The sequence below is a fragment of the Schistocerca nitens genome, chromosome 1 (assembly GCF_023898315.1).
Source record: "Schistocerca nitens isolate TAMUIC-IGC-003100 chromosome 1, iqSchNite1.1, whole genome shotgun sequence".
Taxonomy (NCBI): Eukaryota; Metazoa; Arthropoda; class Insecta; order Orthoptera; family Acrididae; genus Schistocerca; species Schistocerca nitens.
This window is the reverse complement of record NC_064614.1, coordinates 956,464,108-956,490,939: the sequence shown is the minus strand read 5'-3', so window position 1 is coordinate 956,490,939 and position 26,832 is coordinate 956,464,108. Positions and strand designations below refer to the sequence as shown.

Here is a 26,832-nt window from a genome sequence, read left to right as displayed (position 1 = left end):
GATACACAAATTTACCAATTTTTACCACACCGACCCCACTCACACCACACTATACTGATCAATGAATTCACTGTGGATCTACTTCCAAAGTGTATTCATGCGCCAAACGTGCCGCCGACAAAACAATACGAAAAGATGTTCACTTATTATTCGTATCGTCAAACTGAACGATTCACGATGTTTTATACACTGCTTACACAAAGGTCTGTGAACCTACTTGGGGGTTTGTGTGATACAGACAATTTGTTTCAAGTATTGCAGTCTCCAACACCGGCGTCACTAGCGCGATCTGGTGGCAGACACTTCAACTTACGGACGCTCGCGCAAGAGGAGGGAATTTTAAACCCACTCCGGACTGCGTATTAGTGAGGCGTAGCTGAAAAAATAATTTACCGTTCCACTGAAGCTTAAAACTGAAAGAACACTTGTAAGTAGCGTGTATTTTAACTAATTTCCTGCAACATTGAATTTTCCAAATATTTTCTTGGTACAAACGTATTTTAAAGTATGTGCAACATTACTCGTCAGCTTCTAAATTCTTCTCGAGTTCTTCAAGTTCACGTTTTGCGTCAGCTATAGCCTTCTCATGTTGTTTGATTTCATCTTTACGTTCCTGAATTTCTTTGAGCCTCCTCTCTTTCAATTTGTTGATAAGTTCGCTATCCTGCAACATAGCAAAATAAACATAAAGCGTGCATACAGAATTTAATGCCAAGGCATACTGTTAGGCCAGACCATGACATTTCGCACGACAAAAGGATCCAATTTATGGCACTGGCATGATAGATAAAGAATAATATTTTCAAATCGTTTCACAGAAAGAACAAACTTTTAGGAATAAAAATTTAAACAGTATAAAACTAAAAAGCTGTGAGGTATGTTGCTAAGGTATTCGAAACACAGTTAACCAACGGACCAAATAGTACACATTCCAATTCGAGCCAAAAGTGTATGAAACTATAATAGCACCGTGTGACTATTACGAAGGTATTTATTAGTGAAGTATTCACGATGTGCAATATTAATTTTCACGGTATTTGGCTACTAATCAGCTCTGAAATAAATTGAAGATATTCTTCGTTTCATGGATAACGGTTCCATATCGACTCATCTTGGCTCCGATACGTAATGTTTTAGGCAGTTTTATACACCGTTCGGCGTTTACACTATCGTTTGTGGCACGAACAGTACCTGTGCTGTCTGACTACACACCTGTCTGCTGTATACAGGAAAACATAACTAAATAACTACAGTGAACTAAACAGCTTACAATCGCTTGCGAAAAGCGCCACTGTTGTTTCATAAAAATATCAACAATATACACGTAATATGACTTTTTTCCCAGTAGCGTCAATCTTAGTACTGAGTGCCACTACCAGTATAGCATCGAAACACGTGTTTGTAGCATCTGAGGTCATCAAAAGGTACACTAGAGACTTACAAAGTTATTTTCAGATGCAAAACTATTTTCAGACAACTAAACGACGCGTCATAAGAAAACTTTAAACAGAGAGAATGGGAACCTAGTCAGTGTCCTTGTATATCGATGTGCGAAGAACGTCGCTCCCTTACGAAGCGATCAGCTGTTAAAAATAGTATATGTGTTCCGTGACAAATAACGAGAAGAAAATTGACTTCAAAATAAAGCTAAATTTCGCAACGAAATGTGAATAAGTGCAGCAGACGGACTTCCCAGAACATTTCTATTAATTGCTCCTCATTTGACGGGCCCACGTTATTTCCTATCCGCTTGGATGCCACCTATAGCAAACGAAGTTACGTTAAGAATTACTTATGCAAGTGACCATGTCTGTAATACAGGGAAACACAGTAACAATTGTAACAGCTGAAAATGCAAGACTGTGGTAATTAGATGCAAATCTTGTCAACATCGTTCTGCGCATTATAGTTGCCCAATGCCTAATACCTTGCTGTGAGAAAGGCTCAGATCGGGAGTAGGTAGTTGCAGAACAAGAAGCAAGCAGGAAAAAGCTATGGGGGCACAAGGTCCAGTTGAACGCCATGCTCAATTTCCTGTACAGAAGATAAATTTTCAAGCAAAGCATACTACTACATTTGTATTGTCATTGTTGTCTGAATCTATGTAATTTTAATGAGCATAGCTTCAAGTTGGTATTTGAGAGGCTTGTGACCGAAAATAATAATAATAATAATAATAGCTGGACCCAAGTAGAGATGGATAATGTGGACAAGAAAGCTCATCACAGTCCGGCATGCACTTCACCCTCGAAGTTATGTCAACAGGCTGTGCTTGCCCAGAAAAACTGGCGGTGGAGGACTCTAGCAAGTTAGGCGGACAACGGAACAAGAGTTACATGCGATCTGAAGTTTTCCCGGCGTATTTCCAATTTGAACAGTTCTCGGGTATCCGACCGGGAGAAATTACGACACAACCCGGTCGGATACCCGAGAACTGTTCAAAGAGTTACATGCATTGGTCGACTATGTGAAAAATAGCAAAGAATCGTCTATTACTGAAGTCAACAATAAAATGCTTCTCAAAGTACAGTAAACCAAGAAACAACACCGAAAAAGTGCGCTCCAGTAGTAGACTGACAGCTTGAGTAATACAGCAATACATGGGCAGGTTTTGGAGAATATGTCAAACAAAATAGACGAGGAAAGAAAACCTGACCAGCGGAAGTCTAAAGATGGAAACTGAAGCACTCATTTTTTCTGCAGAGGGACAATCCCTAGGAACTAACGTCATCAAGGCTAGAATCTAGAAATCAGCAGAAGACCCAAAGTTCACACTCTGCATTATCATCTGCAGCTGGCAAAGAATTGGTGGGACCAAAAGCTATAAAAATGGTCGAAAACAAAGGTGCCAAATATCTGCGGGACTTCGACGTCAGACAGATCGAATGCTGGAACACAATGCACTAGACAAGACAACTGTGGAGAAAGAGACAGGGTGGATCACTGACATTGGCATCTCAGGTGATAGCACAATCGACGACAAAAAACTGGGAAAAGTTACCAGACGCGAGGACCTGAAAATCGAAATACAAAAAGCCACTTTACTGCGGTCTGCACGAACTGTCAACCGATGTATCTACATCTACATGAGTGCTTCGCAATTCAAAAGTGCAAGCTCTGGTTTGTTTTATTTTGTTATAATTATCTTTTCTTTCTCTGTAGATGGGCACCAACAAAATGTGTTCGCAATCTGAGGAGAAAGCTGATAATTGAGCTTTCATGAGTAGATCCTGTCGCAATGAGAAACGTCTTGTTTTAATGATTGCCACCCCAATTCGCATGTCGTATTCGTGGCACTCTCTTCCCTATTTCGCGATGATACAAAACGAACTGGCCTTATTTCGTTCTTTGGTCTTTCTCGGCGTCCTCCGTCAATGGTTCAAATGGCTCTGAGCACTATGGGACTTAACATCTGAGGTCATCAGTCCCCTAGAACTTAGGACTACTTAAACCTAACTAACCTAAGGACATCACACACATCCATGCCCGAGGCAGGATTCGAACCTGCGACCGTAGCGGTCACGTGGTTCCAGACTGAAGCGCCTAGAACCGCTCGGTCACTCCGGCCGGCCCTCCGTCAATCCTAACTGATGTGGATCCCGCGCTGCACAGCAACACTTCAAAAGAGAGCGGACAGGCATAGTGTAAGCAGTTTCTTTAGTAGATATGTTGCATTTTCTAAAGTGTTCTGCCAGTAAATCGCAGTCTTTACTTGGTCTGTACAAGTTTCCATTCTTCTCCCTCATAATAAATAACAGAATACTCCTCATGAAGTCATAGGAAAAGTAATTAAGCCGCTGCACTGTTGATGCACGAGATGCACTCCTAAATTGTCAGCTCACTCAAGAAAGATTTTGCCTGTAGAAACATATTCGTCCTGCTACGACCATGATAGAGTCATGACAATATACTGGAACATGTCTGGTGACGCTGTGATAGTTTTGTTACTTCCAGGAATGACAGAGAATTATCTTGCAAGAATCACTTGATAATTTGTGACATACCAATCAAAGATTCTGAATGAATTCCACTTTGGTGACTCATCGACTTATCAAACCAATATTTACAGACAGGGAAGATTACTTTCACGCAGCAGCTGCAACTAATCTCTGGTATACATTGCAAATTATCTGTATCAACCATCACAAGGGCAATGAGGAGATGAAGGCTCCGGTTGATCGGTTGCTCCATGAAAACGTCGATGCACTGTAAAGAGTAAGAAAGAAGCAGTAGCTTCCAGTTCCAAGCTGACACGAGAGTAATATTTTACCTCCGTATCAGAGCTACAAACGGCTATATCGAACTCAGAAGGACGTCATCAGAAATTTTGTCATCATAAGATGTCTCACTATATTCAAAAATCAGTAGATCCAGTGGTTGTTGTTGTTGTGGTCTTCAGTCCAGAGACTGGTTTGATGCAGCTCTCCATGCTACTCTATCCTGTGCAAGCTTCTTCATCTCCCAGGACCTACTGCAACCTACATCCTTCTGAATCTATTTACTGTATTCACCTCTTGGTCTCCCTCTACGATTTTTGCCCTCCACGCTGCCCTCCAACACTAACTTGGTGATCCCTTGATGCCTCAGAATATGTCCTACCAACCGATCCCTTCTTCTAGTCAAGTTGTGCCACAAACTTCTCTTCTCCCCAATCCTATTCAATACCTCCTCATTAGTTACGTGATCTACCCACCTTATCTTCAGTATTATTCTGTAGCACCACATTTCGAAAGGTTCTATTCTCTTCTTGTCTAAACTATGTATCGTCCACGTTTCACTTCCATACATGGCTACACTCCATACAAATACTTTCAGAAACGACTTCCTGACACTTTATCTATACTCGATGTAAACAAATTTCTCTTCTTCAGAAACGCTTTCCTTGCCATTGCCAGTCTACATTTTATATCCTCTCTACTTCGACCATCATGAGTTACTTTGCTCCCCAAATAGCAAAACTCATTTACTGCTTTAAGCCTCTCATATCCTAATCTAATTCCCGCAGCATCACCCGATTTAATTCTACTACATTCCATTATCCTCGTTTGGGTTTTGTTGATGTTCATCTTATATCCTCCTTTCAAGACACTGTCCATTCCGTTCAACTGCTCTGACAGAATTACAATGTCATCGGCAAACCTCGAAGTTTTTATTTCTTCTCCATGGATTTTAATTCCTACTCCGAATTTTTCTTTTGTTACCTTTACTGCTTGCTCAATAGATCCAGAGGTAAAAAACATAAAAAGATCCAGAGGTAAGAAACATAAAATACTTTAGGACTGCTACTGAAAATACACAAATCCTTTAATAAAATCATATCTCTGAATAGTCTGTTAAATGCGTTTCATTAGCAAGTTCTCTGACAGTCATATTGTCATATTTACTTTGTGGTCCGGTATAGCTACTTTAGTATGACAAGAGACTTCACGCTTAATTAAGACAGCCATTTGTCATATGGTTTCATGATGAGACACCAGTTGTATTAGTGTAGTGCATACTGACAGCGTTTCCCGTTAAGTTATTGAACAAAACAGACAAATATCAGAGGAATTGTCAACAACATACTCCACCTCGTTGTCTATAGTCGTCTGATGATGCGAAGTAGGTTTATGGTTCCACACATGTAGCGATTTGCGGATTCTGAGTTAAACCACGTCTAAAGATCAATCGCCAAAGCAAAACAAACAAAAGAAAACAAAAACCAACGTTGTTTATGGTTGATTCGTAAGGGGCAAGAAAGTTAAGCGGATGCCAGATTATAAGATGTGCAGTAGGCGTTTGCCAACCAAGTTCCTTGGTGCTGCCTTCTAGGTCGCATTTGCTACTCTGCGACTGCAAGGCATCTCATTTGTTGATAACAAACGTCAACTGCGAAGGACAAGTCCCTGTGAAGCAGTTCGTAAGACAAAACACCTTCTCTGTCCCTCCAGATGCATGTCGATAACAATACATTTTGGGGACATATACAGACCATCGTTTGAGATAATGTTTGTTATAGGTTACTCACTATTTTCTCCTTATCAAGTTACCATACAGTACTTCAAACGTCTATCAGGCTACACTGATTTAGGTTTCTAGTAACCTACTTAAACCTATTACGCCAAATGACAGGATCAATCCTTTGAAAGGGCACAGATTACTTCCTTCCCCATTCTCTCCAGTTCGAGATTTTGCTTCGCATCTAATCTCCTTTTCGACAATGTGTTGTACCGTAATACCCCTTCCTTTCTTTTGACCTCAAAATGACTACTGAGGGCAAGTGTCGCACGAAGGTTAATTGGTTGTCACGCTTGCCAATTATGGGATCCACTGCCTTTGACCATAGTAGTAAATTGCAGAAACGCCCTTCTTCAATGTTTGTTTCTCTTCCTGAATGCGGTGATTAATTTATCTCAAAACGAACGTATTTTAAACGATAAAATTTGACTTTTTCGATAGCACTCACTCCATACAGGGCACAGGTGTTTCGAATTGCATACATTGCTTTCACCCTTTTATTAAACATAAACAGAACACAATGTCACAAATGCTAGACTTTACTCCGTTTTAGACTCCGTTTTCTAATGGATAAACGACCGCCCTCAAACGTCGAAAACGAGAAACATTCAAGTTGTCATGCCACGATGTATACTACAAACTTGAACCAAATAAGACCACAGTTACCGTAAATACGCTTATGGCAACATGTCATACAAAACCACCACAGAGTACGCTGAAACATAGTATTATAACATACACAACATTACAAATGTTATACTTGCTAATTTGGGTGCAGAAAAGTCCTCTGGAGATTATAGGCTCTATGCCAGATGCGTCACGTTCACTTGAGCGAACGCCAGTCAGTACAAAGCGGTCGCTGATGTAGCTGAAATTGGTCTTACCATGACAGATGCTCATGAACCATTTCAAAAATATGTTTCCGCAGGACTTGTTTTTACTAGCTGGTTATAAAATGAAAGAAACTGTTCCCGACTTTTTGTCAGCCGGATGCTCCTAGCAGACAGATGGAATATGGCCTAAAAAAGAAAGGAAAAGGATGGGTTTCACATCACAGCCTGCGTTCACACGATATGACATTGACTACTAGACCACGAACAGGTTTTTCACAACAACAGCTGAAGTGGAAGTCGAAATTTCTCGTGCCATATGCTGCGTACCCCATCATGATAAAAACATGATGCTAACAGATGTGAAATTCGGTGACCGGTTGGACTGAGGCTAGCTTGTAATGGGTAAGGTGTGTGTCCGATTCCCGCTGGGGATACCAGTTTTTAACAGCCACAAAAATACCCTCTTCACCTCCAGTAACACAAAGTAAAGAATGTAGGACTGTGCCGTGGTTCCAAATCAACATTAAACATGTCCATTCGCTACTGAGTGGAACAGAGTTGGATTAGTTTTGGCTGTCAGAGGCGGAAGTCGCTGCTTGCAGAAACTCTTTCCCTAGTGAGCTTTCATACGCTAGTAATGTTATTTTAGTTCACGAACCAATCGTTATGTAAGGTCACATGACCTTCATTTCTTATTCTAAGTGAACTTGAGACTTTGAAAATATTGGCACTGGACTGGGATTCGAGCTCCAATTCCAATTTTTCTCTGAATTTCAACCTTTCGAGATGATACTGTCCCATCATTTTGTTTTTTCCTCACGATGGCAAACCCCTCCAGTTCTCTACGAACGGCGCGACCCTAACTACTGGTGAAAGAGAATCCGGTAGTTAACACCTCTTCGTGTGGGATCAAGAATGACGATATGTGCGGGGTTGGAATCCCACGCAGCACGGAACTATTCGTTGAGTTACCCCTAACTGAACAAGTGCACATCTCGCTACTGGTGAAGAAACAATAAATATTTCGTGTCTATTCGTAGCTACAAGACAATAGCGAAAGTTGCCAGGTTCGAATCCCTGGCAAAAGTAATTTGTATCGTCTTTTCAGGTTCCAGTATCAAGCTATTGGTGGACATGTTTAATATCTGACATCTGATTGTGCGTAGTTAACAATTCATACAGCTACTGGGTTCTACTCCTCGTGCATCACCGTAACTTTTCTTCATGGCGTTTTACACTTGTGCATTGATTGCACTTTATTACGTTCGTTTCGTGGTTTACTTCTCAGGGGCAATATAAGCAGGGGCTTCCGGAACAGTGCTAAACAGTCATATATTTCCAAGTTCGGACATTCGGCCTTGTAAATTTATTCTGGTGAACACTGATAATTTAAAAATTGTTAAGGCTTTCGTGGCCACTTGTTGACAAACTGCCTATTGGCTTCTGTCTCGGGTTCTTCGGCCGACGTTCATCTAATGATTTTTCTGACGTTTCGCCAGCACGAGTGGCTAGCATTGTCAAAGCTTCACCCTCCATTGCCGGCAATGGAGGGCTAGGGAGGTTGAAGCTTTGACAATGCCAGCCACTCGTGCTGGCGAAACGTCAGAAAAATCATTAGATGAACGTCGGCCGAAGAACCCGAGACAGAAACTGATAATTTACGTCTCTTTCTGCCTAATCGAGTCCTCATCAGACACGTAGCTTTGTTTGGTCAACAATGGATACAAATTCGTATCACAAACAAAAATTCATGCTGAAGTCTTGGGTTGTTACTCGAGTCAAGGCGTCGTTCTGCGGCAATTTTTCTACAAGTTTCCTACTTGTCATCTTTAGGCGAAGTGTCCAGGTTCATGTCCTGTCTGGTTGTTAACAGCCGCTGTACCGCAGGCTCCTCTGGCTCGTCTGCGTTGGAGTGCCAATCGCGCGCCTCCGGAAGGGTTGTCGTGTACCATGATGGAAGAAGTCGCGGCCGGTAGTTGGCGCTCCTGCGTGCTGGCCTGTGCGGGCGTCGCGTCCTGGTGGGGCCTGTCAGTTCCGTCCGCTGCCTTCGGTGGTTTCGCATCGGAGTGTCGTCGTATTTTTGATATCGCTGTATCCTATGCGGTTCTAAGCTGGAAACCGTTATCGCGGTTGACAAGGTTATCATGGACTAGTATCTTCACTGTCAGTTAGAAGATCGAATCTCAGAACCTGTTCGCCCTGCACAATCAAACATATGGTTTACGTTGAGACTCTGTTCAGCCACTGCAGATTTCTCCTTCTGGCATTGGTGAACGCTACTTACGTGTTCTGAGCAGTGCTGCGATATGCATCGCTGCATCCTCCCGATGTACTGTTTGCTACACTCGCAGCTGATGCTATAGACTCCAGGTGTCTGTATTCCTAGTTCCATGTTTAACTTTACGGTAACTGTTACAAATCGTATGTCGCAATTCCGCGACTGTTATGCAGAATTCTTGAGCGTATTCTGAGTTTTTTTTCTCCGATTTAGGTTAATTCTAGTCCTGGTAAGATTACAATAGTACATTACAAAGTGGCACTTTGTGAATATAAGTTTACAAAACTCAGACAAATGGAAAGTAGTGGATACATGGTTTTGAAGCACAGTGTGAGTAACGATATTTATGTGCATTTATATACTTACGTACAATGTGTGTATATGCACATAAACATATTTACTGATATTGTACTTTGAAACCATGTATCCACTACCAGAAACACTGAGGTGTTTTTCGATTTGTCTCAGTTTTGTAAACTTATATTCGCAATGTGCCATATTCTAATACACCGTCGTAATCTTATCAGGATCAGAATTAACCTACGTCTGAAAAAGAAAACTGATGAAGTCTGTTAAAGGACGTAAAGATAGGTCCTCAGGGCTCGAAATGCATCGTGTATTGAAATAAAATCACGATTGTGACTCAAGGTGGTTGTTCCTTATTTTACGAAAGTAATACAATCATGGAACAAACACTGACAACTATGGATAAAATTAAGTAAAACATTTATTTGGCAATATGATAACTCCACTCTATTGCCAAACGAATAGAAATTCGAATGTAATGTATTGCCTCTGCTACAAAACATTGCTCAGTCTTCTAATATAAGATTCAGTATCACAGAGAAGAAGAATGTTAATGTTGGGTAGAATAACGGATAAACTTAAATGGATTCATATTTTTTTTGGCAATAGCAATCTGTCTTCTACAGTTTTGTATTTAAATTTACGACTTATGTGGAACCAAGTCAGAATTTCTTCAGTATATCAAAGCATTCCACGTTCCTCAATCCAGTCTCAAATTTTACTAAAACATCTTTCATTTCATTAAAATTCTTCAATTTTCTTAAGTTATTAGAAACTTTTTTGAGATTATTATTTCAACAGTCAACCTGAAACTGTAACAACCAAATTTAGTTACAAAACAAAACGGAATTCACAGGTACTATGAACTACAGTTTTGGGATCTTAACATTGATTCACGCATCAAGTTCAACTCGACTTCTAATGCAAACGTCTTTACGATGTAAAACATACCTTGTCGCTCACATGACGTTTATTTACAAATACGTTAAAGGTGTGACGGTTGGGCTCACTGTTCCAAGGATATTACGAATAAGACATTTCACCATGGAGGTAAAAAGAGAAGGGATTTGGCGCTATGAATGTACGCTGTACGTTGTTTTGAAACCAGAACGGGCGTGGCTTGCTGCTATCTTAAATAGCCCAAAACATTAGCAAACTACTGTTTGCAATTCCTTCTTGTTCATTAATTCTGTCGTGTGCACGGAACAGATGTTTTTAATACTAAAAATTACAGTGCTTACATGTATGACATAGAGTAAGGAAGCCACTTTCAAACGTTTTTCTGTTCTTGAATGCGTATTTGTTGTTGTAATGCAACGCATTTGGCCTCGTTAATGTTACTTGTTTTTGTTGGCGTATTTCGAATAACCAAGAAGAGAAAGATCTGATGTGAAAAGGATGCTTTGGTAATGCATTTTATTCCACTTTTAACATATTTGATCGATAGCAAATACTTGTTCGTCATATTTTCAGCTTTCAACTCGTATGCACAACATGTTTAATGTTAAAAAAAAAAGTGATTTCCCTAAATCGTTTCGGGCGAATGCCGGGATGGTTCCTTTGAAAGGGCACGGCCGATTTCCTTCCCCATCTTTCCCTAACCCGAACTTGCGCTCCGTCTCTAATGACCTCGTTGTCGACGGGACGTTAAATAACACTAACCTAACCAACCTGTTAAAAAAAAAAATGGTTCAAATGGCTCTGAGCACTATGGGACTCAACTGCTGTGGTCATAAGTCCCCTAGAACTTAGAACTACTTAAACCTAACTAACCTAAGGACATCACACACATCCATGCCCGAGGCAGGATTCGAACCTGCGACCGTAGCGGTCGTGCGGTTCCAGACTGGAGCGCCTTTAACCGCTCGGCCACTCCGACCGGCCTTTAATGTTCAAGTTTGCAAAAAACTTACCTACGTGTCCTTTGTTATCCCATAAATGTGCGCAGTGAGGAAGGAAGCAATGCAGGCTATCGTATCTCGTGCGTGCCAAGTAAGTGAATAATTACTGAAATGTCAAAGAAACAGAACTGCGCAGAGGCATACTTCCATGCGGAATAGAGTCCTTGCTTTATTAGATTGTCCGTGCATTAGTCTCACTGTAGTTTACACATCTTCTCACTTTGCAGTCTTACATATGTGTGACCAATTTTCACGGTAAAACAACGATACAATTTTTTAAACATCTTCCAGCATTGTAGAATGCTATAAATGTGATTAAGGCTTTGTGATATACCAATTGTCAGTTAGTTTGTTTCATGCTCCATGTCTCATTTGCACGATAGATCGTAATTATGTGGAACGAGTCATTATATATCGTTCCCATTTTTTCTAAAGATGCCTCCATGCTGATCATTTATTAGTTTTTTCGTTTTTTAGTTTAAGACAGACACATGTTAGTCAGTAATTCCTACCCATCACCATTTACACATTACAATAATAGATAATCTTCTGTGGAATAGGAGGAATTGTCAAAGAGAGACTTTTTCAGTTTAGTTTCAAGTTTTACTTTGCTTTCTATCGAGGATTCTGTATCAATGGGTAATGATCAAAACATTTGGTTGCAGCATTGTGAACCCTGTTTGTGCCACAGACAACCTTAATGTAGCGTAATGAATGTCATTTTTTTTTTCTTCTGGTACTGTAATTATGTACATAATTGTTCCTGATGAAATGCAGTTTATTTAAAACAAACTTCACGAGGGAATAACTACACTATGAAACGGATAGATTGCCACCACCCGCAGAACAGCAAACACCACGATGAAAAGAGCGTTCACGTAAGTTTTCAGCCAAAGCCTTCTTCAGAAAGGAAGCAAAGCACACGTACACATTCATAAAATTACGCACACTAAACACACACACATACACATGACCACTGTCTCCGGATGTTGTAGTCAGAATCTTTTTTACAGGGGGAGGAAATGTGAACAATGATGATTATCTGCGGGAGGAATTTAGGGCATGAGACGCTGCCCCAACAATCAGCGCGTAAAGTAGCCGTGTGTTGTGCGGGGACGAGACCGTTGATACAGCGTAGCTCGGATGTCGAAGTGTTTGCGATTTGAAAGGCAATGAGAAACGCAGGGAAGAAGAGAACGAATATAAAGGCAAGTTAAAGTCAAATGACAAAAATAAAACGTCTACAATAAAAAAGTGAACAGCGCACTCACAATCTATCTATACGAAAGAAAACACTGCCGTTTAAACGAATGAATCTCATTCCTTTAAACTTTAGATTACGATCGGATCGATTAGCAGACCCGAAAACAACGCAAGCTGGAATTCTTGACGAAAAGACTACTTTCCACAAAATCAAAGCACCCTACACGGGGCACGGGCGCGTCAGAGTGACGTCACGAAGAAATGTCATTGCGGCGAACCTAATCCTTTGGGCTTCTTAACATGGCGGACGTCGGCTTCAAGTTTATGATGTAATGACATCTCCATTCTTTTTTTATATCTATGCATTTCACAACAGAACATATTCTTGTAGTAAAACTTGAAAGCAAGATATATCGCCGTTCCACAAGTGAGCCATCTGTATGCAAATATATGTTGTACCAAATGACTATCGCTAGCCGCCTTCCAATGTAAATATGGCCATGAATCTCCGAAGAGATGTTCGGCTCGTCTTCGATGCAACACTCTTAATTTAAGCAGAGAGGCTGCGTCTTTAAGGCAACTGGGATCTATCAGGAAAGAAAGCAATTCGGAAGGGATTGGCTGTGACATATAGTAAGGGACCAACTCCGGCCTCTGACTAAACTGAAAATAGGAAACCACGGAAAATCATATCCACAGTTGCCGGCGGATGGATTCGAACAACATCGCCTCCCAAATCCAGAGATTGATAGCTCAGCACCTCAAGCCGCACGGCTACCCCGTTCGGTGGAGAATGTGAAAAACAGGGATGTTGTTCACTGTTTTCGAATAAAACAAAATGCATCACAACAAAAGATGGAACTCTGATATTGCACGTTTTTCCTTTGATCGTGCATGTTTCGTCACTTGATAGTGAATTAATGCACGCGTTTTAAGATTTAATTGTCCAGGGAATTTGTGGGTTTAGTTATTATAGTATGGCAATAGCGTAAATAGTTTTTGGACGAAAGGGTGGGGGCCGGCCGAAGTGGCCGTGCGGTTAAAAGGCGCTGCAGTCTGGAACCGCAAGACTGCTACGGTCGCAGGTTCGAATCCTGCCTCGGGCATGGATGTTTGTGATGTCCTTAGGTTCGTTAGGTTTAACTAGTTCTAAGTTCTAGGGGACTAATGACCTCAGCAGTTGAGTCCCATAGTGCTCAGAGCCATTTGAACCATTTGAAAGGGTGGGAGGGGAGTTGTAGGACGCATTCGGCTCGGACGAATTCAAGTAGCCTGTTGAAGAACTGTTTCAGAAACGGGCGAACTAAAAAATGTGCTGTCATCACATACTCCTTCTGCTCTCCATAATTTCTCCCCATCGTTGCGTATGGGAACCGGTTTTCATAAATGAGAAAAAACCGGATGACCAGATTTGGGCTAATAATGATAGAATTTTAGCAAATTTGTTAAAGAAATGCAACCAGCACCGTTTCGGCGATATTTTTGATGATCTGCGCGATTTGTGGACTTCACAGTCAAATCCAAGCGTATTTTTATGCACTCATTTTACTTTAATGTTATTTGCAATGATGTTTACACTTCGCAGCCATGTGAAATATTTCAACCCCCAAGTTTTGCCAGTCTCCAAATAACGACTACAGTGCTAACGTTGAACTGCTAAAGATGGGTAATTATGGTATTTTAGCAGTGTGTACATGCAGAGTTTTCGGAAATTCCCGTTACCAACTTCTAGGACTTGTAGGGGGGAGTGAGTACATAATATCTGAGAGAAGGTCGTGCCTGGGAACGTACTTTTCCGTTCTTCGACTGTTTCAGTTCAAATGTTTCACTCGTACACTTCTGCTTGAGGAAATGAATTAGGTGTGACGCAGTACAATTATTAGGTAACAGTTCGGGAGGAAACATAACGAAACATCCATTTATCACTTCAGCACATTGCGTTTCTATTAACAGCTTAGTATTACTTGTTTACATTAGTCCAGAGCAAAAAAGAATCCATCAAACTGTACGTACAGAGTAGTACTGGCGCACAACAACAGCGGCTCGATGTGGCAACCACCAACGTTGTTACACACATTGTAGCTACGAAGCGTGGCTTGTTCTGGTAAATCACACCTGGTGTCTTCAATTTCTAGTGTAGCAGACGCGGACGCGTTTCACATCTGAAATGAAACCGTCGCAGAACGGACTTGGTTTCCTATTCAAAAATTATTTATTCAATCTTCTCTACAAGTCCTAGAGCCGGCCGAGGTGGCCGAGCGGTTCTGGGCGCTACAATCAGGAACCGCGCGACCGCTACGATCGCAGGTTCGAATCCTGCCTCGGGCATGGATGTGTGTGATGTCCTTAGGTTAGTTAGGCCAGCCGGAGTGGCCATGCGGTTCTAGGCGCTACAGTCTGGAACCGAGCGACCGCTCCGGTCGCAGGTTCGAATCCTGCCTCGGGCATGGCTGTGTGTGATGTCCTTAGGTCAGTTAGATTTAATTAGTTCTAAGGTCTAGGCGACTGATGACCTCAGAAGTTAAGTCGCATAGTGCTCAGAGCCATTTGAACCTTAGGTTAGTTAGGTTTAAGTAGTTCTAAGTTCTAGGGGATTGATGACCTTAGAAGTTAAGTCCCATAGTGTTCAGAGCCATTTGAACCATTTGAACCAAGTCCTAGAAGTTTCTAACGGGATTTTCGGTACGCTCTTTATTTTTAACTTTCATAACGCTAGTGGACGAATCAAAATCAGTTTTCTTCTTTCTTGTTACAAACTTACCCGTTATTAGAAACTGTGAGAACAAGACACCGCACAAAAATGATAAACTGCAACACTGACATCACACTAAACTGCAAGTGAGAACTGAACCGCTTAACAAAACAAAAGCTTAACTTAAGTAAGGGCAACAACGTAAAATAGTTGGTCTTGACTAAAGTAGGGATAGGCGAAAGCCGATAGTGCTATCGACATATCAATAGTTTAAAACTATCGATAGTTACGTTGACTATCGATAGTGCGTATCCCTTTTTTGTCGTAGGATTGAAAATCAGAATATAAGGCGTGAACAAGAAGTTTCCGTTCTATGGACGTACAGTCCAGAATCGGTATGCCACTCAAGTATAATCGCCGTGGGCATTGAGGTAATCATTGTACCGACGCACCAGGCTGGAGATACACATTTGGTAAAATACCGTGTGCTGCTACGTGAAGAAGTCTACGACTGCCTGCAGGAAATCCTCGTCCGACAGGAATCATCGACCCTTCAAGGCTTTTTTAAGGGACCGAAGGTGTGATAATCGCATGGGGAGAGATGAGGACTTACGGACGGGTGCTCAAGTATCCCCCACTTGAGTTCGCGTAACTTTTCTGTTATATTTGCAATATGGAAACTTGCGTTGTTACGAAGCAGTAGCACCCCTTATCGCACCATTCCACAACGGTGTTTTTTGACAGACATGGTGCCCTACACATATTTTTCATTCTCCGATGGTTGTCTACAGGCCTCTGTTCTTCAGCTGCCAAGAAAAGAACAACAGCTCGCTGGTCCTGGTTAGACGCATTTGGCAGTAACGTCGCTATAGTTCACGTTCCCGCATATACCGCACGCACGTCGGCAAGACACGAATACCAGACTAATCCCTTGCCTACATGTCGGTGCTTATACCACCGCATCGGAGTCGCGTTACTTTGCATATACGGTGCAGCAACGCCTTAACAGGGTAACTTCCTGATCGCCCCATGTATCTTTCAGTTTCGTTACACGACAACTGGGTCCCTGGGTCCTGTGTAATTTCATTTAAGTGATAGGGAGAGTCCGGATCCCTTGGACCCCCTCCCCCGCCCCCCTTCGGCCACGTCCTTGAATATGAACCACGATCACAAATGTTCATCAAATGTTTTGAGTGTCAGTTTGGTTCTACTCATTACATTCTATTACAACAGCCTTAATTTAATTTCATATTCCTTGCTACAAACAAGTACCGCGTATAAAGATAACCGTTTCTGTAAATTCACGAAACCTGTTATTTCCGTGTTAAAATTTATACCGTGGCAGCTGATCCGTACGAGTTGTGCATGCTCGTGAGTTGTCAGTACTTGAAGACAAACAATGAAACATCCCCCGTTCTCACGTCCTCTAACCCCGCGGTGATCGCGTTATTCCTCTGCCACGGGGTCAGCGGCCAACCTGAAGTAACCTCACGGCCGACTTCACCAACGTCAATTGAAATTAAACACCTCTTAAAATGTTACTGTCTCTGCAAGTATCCAGCTCTTGGTTGCTAAATGCATATTACTATAAAATATGCTGAGAACCGCAGGCCGCATGAATACTTGATTGGTGCTGCATGCGGACTGCAGTATGACGACCCTGTACTAAAGCATATGAACAGTTAAGAATGAAAAAAGCCACCGAGTATGATAGGAAATAGCGAACTGAAAAGTGTCTAATGGAATGTCACGTGGAAGAAAGCAAAGGGACCGGCCGGTGTGGCCGAGAGGTTCTAGGCGCTTCAGCCCGGAACCGCGCGACCGTTACGGTCGCAGGTTCGAATCCTGCCTCGGGCATGGATGTGTGTGATGTCCTTAGGTTAGTTAGGTTTACGTAGTTCTAAGTCTAGGGGACTCATGACCTCAGATTTTAAGTCCCACAGTGCTTAGAGTAATTTGAACCTATCTTAAATTCAGTAAATACTAAACAAACTTTAACAATGAAAGAAATAAATCAATTAACCTTCGAATTAGTTTAACAAACTGCGCAGTATGAACACTGTGGGAGGACCCTAATGGGAGGAAGACTGTGTAGAAGTAAAAGCGCCAGTATGTCCTTATCTGCACAACTCGCTGATGCAAGATTAACGAAAATAAATTCCAGTTGGAGTTAAGTCACCAGCTTAGACTGCACATTCAAACATGTGATAAGCGAATACTCAGATTATGGATAGCGTTACCGTGTATTTCGAAAACTCGCCTGCGCTCCAAGCCAGCAGAGTGCAGCCACATACGGCCAGCAGCTTCCGTCTCTCTTGGTCAGCGTCCGCGCCACTCGATCCTCCATTCCCGACTCCCCGGCTAAGCCCCTTCCGCCTGCTGAGGACCCAAACTCTCACGAAATCAAAGGTGGAGGGGCTGAATCTATACAACTGCTAATGTGACGGCCGAGAAATGCCACAATGTTTTCAAGAAATCGGGTAAAAGGCTGCTCGTTTGGCGTACACCACAATTTCGTTTACGAAGTTAGTATCAGACTTAAATTGTGTTATTGCCGGTTGACCGGTCTCTTCGTGCCCTACGCTAGGCAAACCGAGGCAGTCTCAGTGTCTGAATCACGATTTTGGAGCAAACCAGAGGCGCCGCCGTATGTTCTACTGGCACCAGGTCGCCGATCCTCAAGATTCCGGCCACAGAGCAGCCTAATTATCGTACTCGCTTATCTCCAGGGGGGTGGCAGGACACACAGGTAGGTGAATGAGGTTCAGCCTAGCACTAATTTGCAAGCTGTGTTTAAGTGGAATGATAATGAGCTTAGGCTCGAAACCAGTCATCAAATAATAAACAAAATTAAAATTGCTACTCGAACGGTTTTCTGCAGTTTATTGCATAATTTGGTAAACCATGCAGATGGTGACGTCATGCCTTCCAGAATCCTGGAAATTAGTGGATAGTAATCATTGGTTCGTCATATTTCCATGCTAAGACACAATCCAATGTTTGTCAACTCTTTTAAGAAATGATAAGGTAGACTGACGTGGAGTCTTAACCGGCATCTTCCTGAGTATTTAAGTAAATAGTGTTGGGTTATGTGGCTGCGCATACACTCCAGGTAATCAGGCCTGATAAGTGGCTATGAATTTATGTTCTACAAGTCTATAGTTTTAATTGTTTAAGCTGGAAATACATTAAATGAGTTACCAAGCAGTGACGCTGACAGTTCTGCTGTACACTATCTCTGCGCTGGATGACTGTCTGTTCATTGTAAGCAAACTAGTAGGGGATATAATTCCTCTTTAGCCTTGGCAAGAATATGACAAAATTTAAGTGACTGTAAATATGAGAATGCAAAGAATAACTATGTATTGCTAGAGGGTCTGGCTGTTTTGCTGCCAGATATATGCAATATAAAGCAGGTAATGTGTGTCGAGCAGGCTTAGACTATTACATAATAAAGTTTTCGTATAATTGTAGTCCCGAGAGCATTCTGCAGTTTTGTCTACTGGGGTGCAATGCTAGCCTTGATGTTGTTGAGCATATCATTTCTGGTGCTCGTTCCTAAAATTCCGATTCATAACTCTTACATTTTTTTTGTTGGTAGTGCACATGTTGTGGAAGACCGTACTTTTAATGAATTATTCGGTAATTGGGGGGGGGGGGGGGGAGAGGGCACAATACCATACCTCGATACTCTACTATGTGATGTATGTGTAACTTGGAAACCGATTATACAAACTATGATACTGGTAGTCGTATCATGGACTAGCTCATGGTGTAATACCGTGTCGTTCTGCTGGGCGACTATTTGTCGTAAGCAAATCAGTACGGTAAGCATACACTGTGAAACTACTTGCGTGCGAGAAATTACCCACAGCCAGAAAACTAATTGTGAGCTGTTCACGTCTTTAAGGTCTAAGCTATACATTTTAATATGCACAAATCGGTAACTCGATTTTTAAGGCCCCAGACCATCTGAATATGAAAGGAAGCTGACTAACAGAAACAATTTTTCAATTAACACATTCGTTTATTCAATAAACATATTCATAACAAACAGATTATGAAATATCGTGAAATGGCTTAAAACTGTACCACATGTACATTCTAATTAGTGGATTTCTATCGGTTCCGAAGTTACTTGACTGAACGATAAGGGTAAGCTCTCGTAATGGACGTTTCTATCTGAAAATGTATTTCAAAGTTCCTTCATCCCAAACGAAAACGGTGACTGTAAACCTGCTGGTTAATCAAGAAACTCGAACACTCAGTACTGTAAGGGTGGATCTGAGACAAGCGATTGTACAGAAGTCTGTAAGTTCGGACCAAGAGATGCCCTATCATACTGATGCTGCTACTTATGCTCACCATTATTAATCACCGACGACCATGGTTAATCCAACCGCTGTACGTATGACTCTGCCGTAGAGCAGCAGAGGGCGCGTTGCTGCTGCCGCAACTCAAAAAAATGTTCAAATATGTGTGAAATCTAATGGGACTTAACTGCTAAAGTCATCAGTTCCTAAGCTTACACACTACTTAACCTAAATTATCCTAAGGACGAACTCACACACCCATGCCCGAGGGAGGACTCGAACCTCCGCCGGGACCAGCCGCACAGTCCATGACTGCAGCGCCTGAGACCGCTCGGCTAACCCCGCGCGGCTGTCGCAACTCCGGATCCTGCTCATCTCCCAGGATGCGCATTGGTCTCCATCTCCAATGTACACAGCTAATATGCACAAGATGTGCACAGCTCCATGTCTCTTCCAGTCTGTTCTCCTGTGCATGTCTCCTGTGCATGTAATCACTTACTCCAATAATTTTCACTAATTCCATGCCCTGCTATCACTTCCCATCAACGCTGCGTGCCCACCAATAGCGAGAAATGTATACATTACGCCCCAATAGCATGGATCCTTCCAGCATACAAAATCCCCCCAAGGCAATGCGTCATGGTACAATGCAAATAACACAACAAAACGCCTTCTCACTTCTAAAAAAACGGCCTCCACAGCTCCATCTCCATGGTGTCACTGACTGATTTACCAACACAATTCCACCACTGGGCGTGGTCTAGGTTGTAAATAAATAATAGCCAGGAAACTACTGGCTCGTTCCTGGTGTCTTGACTTCGCTGCAGACAGACGCGGCTCCACATTCCCCTGATGGCAAAGGATCGGCTTTTTCGAAGCAGTTTCTTTGTAACGTGTCTCAAACCCAAGAGGCTGTGATTTTCCCCACACACAAAAATCATGCAGAAAACGAGTCATCCCAGCACCATGTTAAATGAATGGAAATGAATACAGAAAGATTACAACATGTCCAGTCATTGTCATTCACTACACTTTAAACAAATACATTGTTCATGGCATCTGCACCATTATCTCCCGTTAATTACCCAATCAACCTCGAACTGAATGGAAAAGGAATGCCAAATTGCTTGCCACATTTCATAACATCCTTCTGTCTATGAAAATTTTGTACAGTAAGTGACCCTCTTAAGTTATGCTGAGGGATAGCAACAATAAAAATTTTGCAATCCACTTACTATCTGAAACTAGATAAATGCTCAAATGACAAGCCTTATTATTGACCATCAATATTGTCACTAGACTAACATTCAGGAGGACGACGGTTCAAACCCGCGTCCGGCCATCCTGATTTAGGTTTTCCGTGATTTCCCTAAATCGCTTCAGGTAAATGCCGGGATGGTTCCTTTGAAAGGGCACGGCCGACTTCCTTCCCTAATGGTCTCTTCCACCAAACCAACTAATCATCAATATTGTGCCAAGCACACACACACACACACACACACACAATTTCAAACACCCCCAAGGAACCAACCTAAGCTTACTTTATTACAGGACTCGATGCTGAATACAGATTCTTAGAAACTATGGAATATAGAATGGCAAATGAGGACTAGAATACCAGCTGAACAATATAAAGAACAAACTTTCCTCTCAGGTGAGGGTCAATATGATGTTATACACTTTGAATCTTTTATTGTGCCTGATTTTAGTATGGCTGCTTGGCCACTCATCTTATTACACGCTGAATATAATTGCGACTCAAGATCCACTCACACGCTATACCTAACAGTGTTTATAATATTTAAGAGTACTTTCAGACTATCAAGCAGAACATGAGAATACTGATTATGTGTTATAAATATCATCATTCTAAGATGTGATCGACACAATGGAAAACTGGTTCATCATAAAGCCATGCTTTCAGATCACTTAAGAAGCTAACTGAATGTTGAATGAAATGCAGAATATACTAAATTATTACATCTGTGGAAACGTGGTGTGAGTTTTAGATTAGTGTGGCAATGACAGACACAGAAATAAACATTCTGTGTGATTGCTAATTCTTAATCATAAAATGCACTGACAATATGTGCTAGATCAAATAGCATAACATAACAAAAATGTGTGATAATAAATACTCAACAAGAAACTGACATCAATATAAAGATTTACATGAAATGAACCTCATCTTTGAGTTTTACTCTCGTCTGGAACGTCACACAGGCACTGGGATTCACTTCTGTCGCATCAGTGTAGTGGAGGTTCACTGAGGCACAATGAACAGATGGCTGGCACACAGATTAGTTTGGTGCAGCTATCTGGTCGTCACTCATAGCATGCGTGTCGCATCTGCCAGATGTAATCAATGCAGTGGACAGCAGGTGGACTTCCTCTGTGTCTTCTTTGGAACAGTCTATATTGGGGGTGACAGTCAAGCTGGCTGTGAAAATATCTTCTCAGTGGCTAGCATTCACCCGCTATGACAGTGCCCCTGGCCCTCGGTGCTCCCGTTATGTCAGGCTGGCAGCACACACAGGTTGCTCTTGTGACACTACTCCTCGTACTTGTGTGGTTCTGCGCTGTACTTAAAGACCAGACTCAGTACACGACTTTCTACAATCTAAAATACATACTCTCATAAATATGGAGTGACACTAATGGTACACAAAAATATAATGACTATAAATGTCAAGTGTCCTCAAGTGTGAATGTAAATGCAAACAAATCTGATGACATTTAATTATGGCTGGTGTACTATACAGTTTAATCATTGTTTTATATATTTATTCTAATTTATTGTGACTGGCTAGTTATAGCAGATGACCTATGTCTTTCGTCTTATGATGCTATCATGAGAGAAGAATGGGTTAACAGCCCAAGTATTGAATGTGTTAGTATGTTCCCATTTCCATCATGTCATAACTGAAGTATAATATGATGAGTTAATTTGCATGCATAGTAAACCTAGTTAACTATAATACATCATGATTAATAAACTACCAGCCGGTCGATGTGGCCGAGCAGTTCTAGGCGCTTCAGTCCGGAACCGCGCTGCTGCTACAGTCGCAGGTTCGAATCCTGCCTCGGGCATGGATGTGTGTGATGTCCTTAGGTTAGTTAGGTTTAAGTAGTTCTAAGTCTAGGGGACTGATGACCTCAGATGTTAAGTCTCATAGTGCTTAGAGCCATTTGAACCATTTTGAATAAATTACCAATATTCTGGATATAGATTGTGGTCCCTACTGTCGGATGACACCACCCTAACATATTTCGTTTTTGATTACCTTCCATTCCAATCATTTATTTCGTTGTTTTATTATCTGCTCTGTACTCCTCAGGACAAAATCTCACAACACTAACTAGATCCTACAGCAATTGTTTATATATCTAATTTTTATCTCTCATTAAATTACTGTGTGCAACGCCGAGCTGAGATTCTCATGATGTTATTTTCAGTTTCACATTAATTACACACCTATGTAGGTTTGATATCCCTTACAATTCCTTCATTGTTATAATACCTTCAGCGATCTCAGTACCTTCGACCTTCCCTTATTCATCGTGTTTTATCTCTCCTGCACACACAAACAAAAAGCATTCAGTAACCATTATGTCCCGTATCTCATTACATACTGTTATTGGATACTGGATTGTTGAAGACTGGTGAGCATCTCAGAATTCTGCAGCAAAACTCTTTATTCAAAAAAATGTTCAAATGTGTGTGTGAAATCTTATGGGACTTAACTGATAAGGTCATCAGTCCCTAAGCTTACACACTACTTAACCTAAATTATCCTAAGGACAAACACACACACCCATGCCCGAGGGAGGACTCGAACCTCCGCCGGGATCAGTCGCACAGTCCATGACTGCAGCGCCTGAGACCGCTCGGCTAATCCCGCGCGGCAACTCTTATTCCCACAGTCATCACTCGCCCATGTCATCCTTCACACAACAATCAATCTTGTTGCAGCCAAACACGTAACACTCATGCTGCTATAATAACCACAAATTTTTTTTACAAAGAACACATAACTGTTATGGACGTTCTCTGACGTCAAACGACAACAAATTCATAGAACTCAACACATTCGCATCACTGGCGAAGACATCAATACACTTAAAATCATCGTCCATAACACTGGTCGGCGCCGACAAAATAAAAGAGCGCATAACCCCAAACAATCAACTGATGACTAGACAGCTATAACAACTAAAAAATACAAAACGACAATTGACGACAGGTACCGATATCTCATTCCTCGCAACAGCCACCCGACATGAGGCAAACACTTGATATGTAACGTATCTCTTCCAGCTACACACCCCTCCTCTGTAAAACATATACCGTCTGTCCGCATGAACTCAGTGAATTGACTGTGCACCTCACCACTTACAAATTTCTTTCGAATAGACCATATCACAATCTTTTTTAAGTACTAGCACATCGGGGTACGATAAAGATTTATATCAGTTCTCTCTCTTTCTCGTTGAATGGTGTTCTTCTGTACGTGCTCCTGTCATGTTTGTACAACATGCATTGACTTGGTTATCTGTACGGCCATACACAGTATGACAGTAATCCTTTTATGGCATCTTTCCTTGCCTTTCCTGTCTTGCTGATTCTTGTATTTTTATCATTTTTGTCTGTCTGTGAAAGGCTTTATGTGGCAGATGTAGTGCACACCAACTGATTGCTTTGACTTTGTGATTTATAACTTGTACATTTTTGCATGTGCAACACGTCTAATCCTTAGTGGGCTTCTGTATACAAGAAAAACTTCTGACACAATCGCTTCTGTATTATTTCGCAGTCGAAATGAGCTGACAAGGACCTTCTGTTCCACCTAAGGTTCGAAATCGGGTGATATGCTGTGACGTTAGAACTCTGCATCCTGTGTCTTCATAGGATGTCTGTGTATCATTCTGATTTAAACTGTGCTCCATTTGGGGTTGTAGAAAAATATCCGCTACCAGTCACAATAAAAGGTTGTTTATTCGTCACACGACCGGTTTCGGGCTTGCGCCCATCTTCAGGTGTTTATACATTCGTTTACATGTTTGTACTGTTGGAGATCAATGATGCTTCATCTTTTTTGATCTCCAACAGTACAAACATGTAAACGAATGTATAAACACCTGAAGATGGGCGCAAGCCCGAAACCGGTCGTGTGACGAATAAACAACCTTTTATTGTGACTGGTAGCGGATATTTTTCTACAACCCCATAAAGGAACAGTCACGGAGTTCGACAGCATCCACTATGGATAAAATTCATTTCATGTGCTCCATTTTCTGAGATAATTCTATCAACTCGTTCTACTTGCACTAAAAAGTTCTTGCAGAGTGCATTCGATACAGTAAGTAAGTAACTCTATGTAATGGAGTGAGAGTCACAAATTTGGACGTGAGCTCCACGACAACTAATATGCACCAAAAGCCATGCTGTATTGCGGACAGTGGTCCCATGAAGTCTGCTTCTGCTACGTGGCGCAGTTTATTGGGCACAGTTAGATAGCTAGTCTCTGCTTCGTCTGAGTACTTGGTTTCGCCTTTTGGCATGCCTTGCAAACTGAAAGGAATTTATTTATCCTCTGCTTCATGTTACTGAAATTGCAAAAGGTTTTCCATTTCTGAAAACATTTCTTCATCCGAAAATGCTCGTAGCTGAGGTAGGTTTACAATATCACTTTGTTTATTGGTTCTTCCGGAATGCAAAGGGCCCACAGTGAGCCAAGAACACCCTAAGGTGGAACAGGTCCCCTTTTCCAACGAAATAAAATAGTTTGATTATGACTTCTCCTTTAGCCATTTAAGTGCTGGACCCTTGTCCTGATCTTTATAATCTCCTTTAATGACATGATAATGTAATTCTCGAAGGCCACATTTCTCAGATAAACTGAAGTGACAGCCTTCAAATTGAAGACAATGAGCTGAAGACATTGAATATCCTTGGCTATCTCTTTCTTCAGCTTCAGACCCACTGGTGAACGAGACAGTGCACTGGCTATTATGTTGCCAGGCACGTATGTGATTGTGAAGTCGAATTCTTGCAGATAAAGAACCCATGATATCAGTCTATTGTGGGTTAACTTGGTTGGCAGCAGAAACGCTAGCGCTCGGTGGTTGCCATACACTCTCGTTTTGTGTCCGAAGAGGAAGTCGCAGAACTTCTTAAAACCCCAAACAATAGCTAAAGCCTCGAGTTCAGTCTCTCAATAAATTATGCGTTCTGAAAGCACATGACTACCAAATGCTATTGTCTTCCTCATGGTCTCTCCATCTTCCTCAGCTCCTGGAATATAATGACTGCAATCCCTGTCTTCGAGTTGTCAGTCGCCATGCAGAAATCAGCAGATAATTTGGGAAGTGAGAGTACCAGTGCATTTTACAATGCCTAAAATTCGCTCTCTGCATTTGCATCCCACACACACTGTCTTCTACCCCGTTAATCCACAGAGCCTTGGAGCTGCTAGCGTCTCCATTCCGACAATTTTTTTTTTAAATTATGACCTTGAGATATCTTCTTGAATCCTTTCCGGTGTAAGGCGTCGGAAACCATACGATAGCTCTACCTTTTCCGGGTTCGGTGTTACTCCTTCCGCTGACACAATATGTCATAAAAACTTTGCCTCTGTGTGCTAAACTGGATTTCTCTAAACAGACGGTTACTCAACGGTTCCTTCCGGAAGTGAACAACACCTTTAGGGCTCTGTTGTGTTCACTCCCTGTTTCTATGGTATTCAAAAAGTCGTCGATATAACATGTAATGTCTTGCTTCACTGGTTCGTCAAGAAATTCGTTTAGCCTGCGAATAAATCGAGCCTAAGATATATTTAGACCGAAACGTAGTCGTTAAAACTGATAGCATAAACCGAAAACTATAAACACAGCGTATCAGCAATAAGAAGGGTGCAGTGCTATCTGACAAAAACTTAATCTCACATGATCTATGAGAAGGCTTTCACCCGGTGAAATCTTTATAGTTCTTCTAATTTCACTTGTCTATCTGTCTCCCACGTGATGATAGTACCAATCTGCCTTGAATCTAATAGACCCTCCTTCTTCTCAGCGACTCGCAGAGGGCTGTTATAAATTGATACTGAATGTTCGATGACACCATCTTGCAACGTATGTCCTATTTCTTGGCTCAATTTCGTTCTGTTTGCAAGTGGGAATGCGTAGGGAGGTACAAAGAACTTGTTGCGGTCCTTCACGTCGAAAGTGTACTGAAAACTGTTGATTGTCCCAGTCTTTGGTAGAAATTCCTCTTGATTATTGGCTAGTATTTCCCTCAACTCTTCTCAAC

General features: G+C 41.7%; 1 protein-coding gene across 1 annotated transcript in view; it reads right to left on the bottom strand.

The window, feature by feature from the left end:
• Positions 1 to 517: 517 nt before the first annotated feature.
• Positions 518 to 26,832, bottom strand: part of LOC126214436 (ATPase inhibitor mai-1, mitochondrial-like) — a 57,526-nt gene continuing 31,211 nt past the window's right edge. Inside the window, exon 3 of the mRNA XM_049941467.1 lies at positions 518 to 664. Coding sequence (XP_049797424.1) covers positions 518 to 664 — 147 coding nt within the window. The remainder of the gene's footprint in view (positions 665 to 26,832) is intronic.